Source organism: Scyliorhinus canicula, chromosome 3 (assembly GCF_902713615.1).
Source record: "Scyliorhinus canicula chromosome 3, sScyCan1.1, whole genome shotgun sequence".
Lineage (NCBI taxonomy): Eukaryota > Metazoa > Chordata > Chondrichthyes > Carcharhiniformes > Scyliorhinidae > Scyliorhinus > Scyliorhinus canicula.
In genome coordinates this window covers 64,167,719-64,172,532 of record NC_052148.1, presented here as the reverse complement: position 1 = coordinate 64,172,532, position 4,814 = coordinate 64,167,719, and the positions used below count along the sequence as shown (strand labels likewise).

General features: G+C 44.5%; 1 protein-coding gene across 2 annotated transcripts; it reads right to left on the bottom strand.

The window, feature by feature from the left end:
• Positions 1–681: 681 nt before the first annotated feature.
• rpp25l (ribonuclease P/MRP 25 subunit-like) lies at positions 682–4,665 on the bottom strand. 2 transcript variants are annotated; one of them, XM_038790648.1, is made up of 2 exons: positions 4,535–4,665; positions 682–1,332 (listed from the first exon to the last, which is right to left on the bottom strand). In XM_038790648.1, the coding sequence occupies exon 2, from the start codon at positions 1,286–1,288 to the stop codon at positions 734–736; it is 555 nt and encodes a 184-aa protein (XP_038646576.1). In that variant the 5' UTR covers positions 1,289–1,332; positions 4,535–4,665; the 3' UTR covers positions 682–733. The 2 variants fall into 2 exon arrangements, with proteins under 2 accessions (XP_038646576.1, XP_038646577.1); XM_038790649.1 differs by having other exon boundaries at positions 4,487–4,623.
• Between the last annotated feature and the right edge of the window lie 149 nt (positions 4,666–4,814).

Below are 4,814 nucleotides of genomic sequence, written 5' to 3'. Positions count from 1 at the left end.
GGAATCAAACCCGGTCCCAGGCACTGTGAAGCAACAGTGCTCACCACTGGGCTACCTGGATTGGACACGCTCAATTGCCTTTTAGTGTCCAAAGTTTAGGTGCGGTTACGGGGGATAAGATGGTGAATTAGGCCAAAGTAGAGATCTCTATTGAAGGGTCGGTGCAGACGCGACAAGCCGAATGGCCTCCTTCTCCACTGTTGCGATTTTATGATTTTAACAAGAAGGTTATTGGGGGTGCACGAAATGTGGAGTTGAGGCCAGACAGTGGCGCAGTGGTATTGTCATTGGACTAGTAATCCTGAGACTCAGGATAATGTTCTGGGGATCTGGGTTCGACTCCCACCATGGCCTGGCTTTTATATATATTGCCGTTTGTCAACCGTCAAAATCCTCAAATTCTTCCCTAGCAGTACCCTGGGTGTAGCTACACAAGGACCGCTGTGATTCTGGAAGGTGGCTCATCACCATATTCTCAAGGGCAGTTAGGGATGCGCAGCTAATGCTAGTTTTGCCAGAACTGTGGACATCCGATTAACAAATTTTAAAAAGCTCGCTGTTGCCGTCTAAATTCACCACATCAAGAATGACCATTTGAGAAAAGGATACTGAATGGATGCACCTCACGTCTTCAGGAAAGGAAGGAATAAAATTGGAGTAGGCAAAAGAAAAAACAGAAGATACTTGATAAGATTTTAATTTGAAAATAAAATTACAGCATCTCTCCTTCCCCTCAGCTTCTGGATTTCTTGGGCCTTTCTCCTCTTCCAGATCCAGGATGTTTACCACCTCTACCAAGCCCATCTCCTCCTTGTCTCTTTTTCCTTTGAGTCAGTGCTTCTTCTTTTAAAGAATGTATCCACAAAGCGTCAAAGGACCCAGGAGCCTGATAGCCTGGCTCATTGGCATGCAGAGTGTCTTTAGACAACAGGATGCAAATGGCAGGAAGGTTTCTTTTTACAGTTAAACTATCTAATCCTGCCTCTGGAACAATAGGCTCCCAGAGTTCTTCAACCTGTTTATAAAACAGTTTAGTAATTTGATGGAGGCCTTTTAATCTTCTCTTCATAATTTCCACACAGGTGATTGCTTTGCTGACTGCTTTCCCTGTGCCAGTGAAAAGAATCTCTGTGGTACTGGCTGATTCCATCTTTCCAATGGCATATCCCATGAGATTTCTTATTTTGCTACCTTCCTTTACCTTCATTTCAATTATGTCTTTTGGAAGATTAGCAATTGGGTGCGGACAAGGCAGTTCTGTGATTTTTGTCTTTTGGTAGTTTTCCATTTTTAAAAAACTTCTCGTAATTCTGAGTTGATGGAAATCAGAACCTGTAATTATGAAAGTATAAATATCAATTATTTACGACTGCGAAACTAAGAACTTGGAGAATTCAGTTTTTCTGTCACTCTAGGAAAATGTACAATACTCAAAATTGCATTCTATTTTTGCCCCTTTCTCAAAAGTGCTAACTCATCCTAAACAGACATTCACAATGCTCCAGCAATTAATTCACATGGCTATTCCACATGAAACAGCAAGTTGCTTGACAATGAATGCATCGCACCCAAGCCTCACCTGACATCCATTTCTTCCTGTACATTAGAACTGAAGTTACAATATAACAATCAGGTGTGCCAAATGTTTTCCCAGCCTACCTAGGGAGATTGAGTCCAACAATACCATCCATACTGCTGCAGGAATAGATCAACATAGACAGCAGACTGAATTCACCCTTTCTGATCTAGTGTTCAGCCACAATCACATGGTGCATTCATTCTTTATTGGTAAGAAGTCTTACAACACCAGGTTAAAGTCCAACAGGTTTGTTTCAAATCACTAGCTTTCGGAGCACTGCTCCTTCCTCAGTGGAATTCTACTGTGTGGCACCACAGTAGCATTGTGTCTATTATTGACATTAGGTCCCTCACATCCAGCCCATAATTTAAATTTTGTGAATGTCAATTGTGCCTCTGTATCTATTAAAAGATTGCTATTTTCTAATAGTTTTACAGCCAATCCATTTCCTTTTCATTTCCCCATATCCTACAGAACGACTGAATTTTACATTCTTTCTATTTTATACAAACAGCTGAGTATGAATTCTTCATCTGCCTTAGCTGGTCACACCCGTGCCTTTGAGTCAGAATGTCATGTGTCCAATCCCCAATTTCCTATTTCATAGGGTACTTGCGATCCATATTCAAAGAATTTATTGCATACATTGAGTCAATCAATGAGCTGGAAGTCTAAATCAGTGTACACAGCAAACACTCTACAGTCTACTTTGAAAAATTTTCTGCAAAACACAGAAAAGAGAACTCATCAACAAAACTGCAGCAACTCCTCCTGATGCAAGCAGGGTGATTTTGCCAACAAAACAAGTGGAGAATAATTGAGTACAATTGCATTTGTAAAGTAATAAATCCAAGTTACATAACTGTGTTTTACAGGCATATTTTAACAGGGAATTACTCAATGATTTTCCATTCAAGCCAGGAATAGTGCTGTCTCTATATGAGGCCACAAATTATACAATCATAGAATCCCTACAGTGCAGAAAGAGGCCATTGGGCCCATTGAGTCTACACTGAACCTCCGAAAGAGCATCCTACCCAGGCCCACTACCCTGCCCTATCCTTTAGACATTAATTTAGCAACTCCAATCCAGATATAAGAGCGCCCCTCCTCTCTGACATAGGGGATGGAACCCTTTACCACAGAGGATCAATCAGGACCTTGATTTGTTTTATCCAAAAGACAGCATCACTGACACCCTCGGAACCTCATAGGAATGTTAATCTAGCCATTACGTTCCAATCATTTGAGTGAGACTGGAACCCACATCCTTTTGACTCTGAGATTGAATCATGATTGGCACTAAAATAAAAGTGGTATGAATACATAGAATTCCATAAGTGCAGAAGGAGGCCATTCAGCCCATCAAGTCTGCAAGTTTTTCAAAGAGCACTCCAGTCATGACCACTTCCCACGTCTACCCCACCCTATCCAAGTAAACTAACCTGCACATCCCTGGACACTAAGGAGCAGTTTAGCATGGCCAATCTACCTAACCTGCACATCTTTGGACTGGAGGAGGAAACGGAGCACCCCGTGGAAACTGATGCAGAAACAGGGAGAACGTACAAGCTCCACGGTGCTGTGAGGCAGCAATGCTAACCACTCTGCCACCATGCTGCCCTTACTGTTTATCTAAAGTAAGATAAATGTAGGAAATACGCAGCAGATCAGGCTATACATAGAGAAACAGAGTTAACGTTTCAGGTAAATTACCTTTTATCAAAAGTAGCAATAGTTGGAAGTGTAAAACCAGTTTTGAGCAAGCTTAGAGACAAGGAAAGGGGCAGGTGTTATAGGGTGGTTGGCAGGAGAGATTAAATCCAAAGAGGTGTTGCAAGAAAAAGGGAGTAATACGGTACAAATCAATAAAAGGTGGGTCTAGCCAGAGGTGTAAATGGCAACAGTAGAGTTATGACCAGTTTGTGGTGTCTGAAAAAGATGGGAGCAATGCTTATGATCTGAAATTCATACTGCAAGGTTAGTCAAAAAAATATTTTGCAGTTCATTGAGCTTCATTAGAACAGTGTAGGATGCTGGAGGATAAAAAGGTGAACTAAAATGATGGTGAACCAATGCTTGTAGACTGAGAGATTGTCCAAAGTGACCACACAATTTGCACTTGAGTACCTTTGTGTGGAGAGCACAACTCGTGGAGAGCACAACTCATTGTGAGCAACACGTACAGGATATTAAATTGTTTCACCTGGAAGCAGTGTTTGGGGTTTTGGACACTGGGAAGGGAAGACAGAAGGATGGATATTTCATCTCCCGTACTTCCATGGCAAGGTGCAATGGGATGGGGCGACTGAATGGATCAGGATGTCATTGAATCCTTCTCAGACTCATCTTTCGTCTCTTTACTTAACCTATTGCAATCTCCCTTTAATCTTTCCTGCTTTCACCCCATCACAGACCTTCCTCTTTCTTTCTCTGTCTCTGCTTCAATCCTACGTGGGCAGCACGGTAGCATGGTGGTTAGCATAAATGCTTCACAGCTCCAGGGTCCCAGGTTCGGTTCCCGGCTGGGTCACTGTCTGTGCGGAGTCTGCATGTCGTCCCCGTGTGTGTGTGGGTTTCCTCCGGGTGCTCCGGTTTCCTCCCACAGTCCAAAGATGTGCGGGTTAGGTGGATTGGCCATGCTAAATTGCCCGTAGTGTCCTAAAAAGTAAGGTTAGGGGGGGTTGTTGGGTTACGGGTATAGGGTGGATACGTGGGTTTGAGTAGGGTGATCATTGCTCGGCACAACATCGAGGGCCGAAGGGCCTGTTCTGTGCTGTACTGTTCTATGTTCTGCTGTGCCTCTAACGCACCCCACTGCTGATGAAACATTACTGTCCTCAAATATTACTTTGGTTTCTTTCTACCTAAACCTATTTTCCATTTCCGCAACCAGTCACCACATACAGTCGTTGCTGTTCCAGTTACTGGCTGCTTCCAGAGGGTTTCATTCACCTTAATCGAATCCCAGTTTCCGCTCCACTCCGTTCCCCTCGGCCCAACTGCAGCAAACTATTCGTTGCGCATGCGCACCGACCCTAGTTCCGCGCGCGTCCTCCCCCAGCTCCGCGCGCGTCCTCGGCCCCCAGCTCCGTGCGCGTCCTCGCCCCCCAGCTCCGCGCGCGTCCTCGCCCCCCCAGCTCCGCGCGCGCGCGTGCGTGCGTCATCTCCCTCCCGTCCCCAGATCCACACCAACCACGCATGCGTGACCTCGTCCACTCGCTCCGCCCTGAAT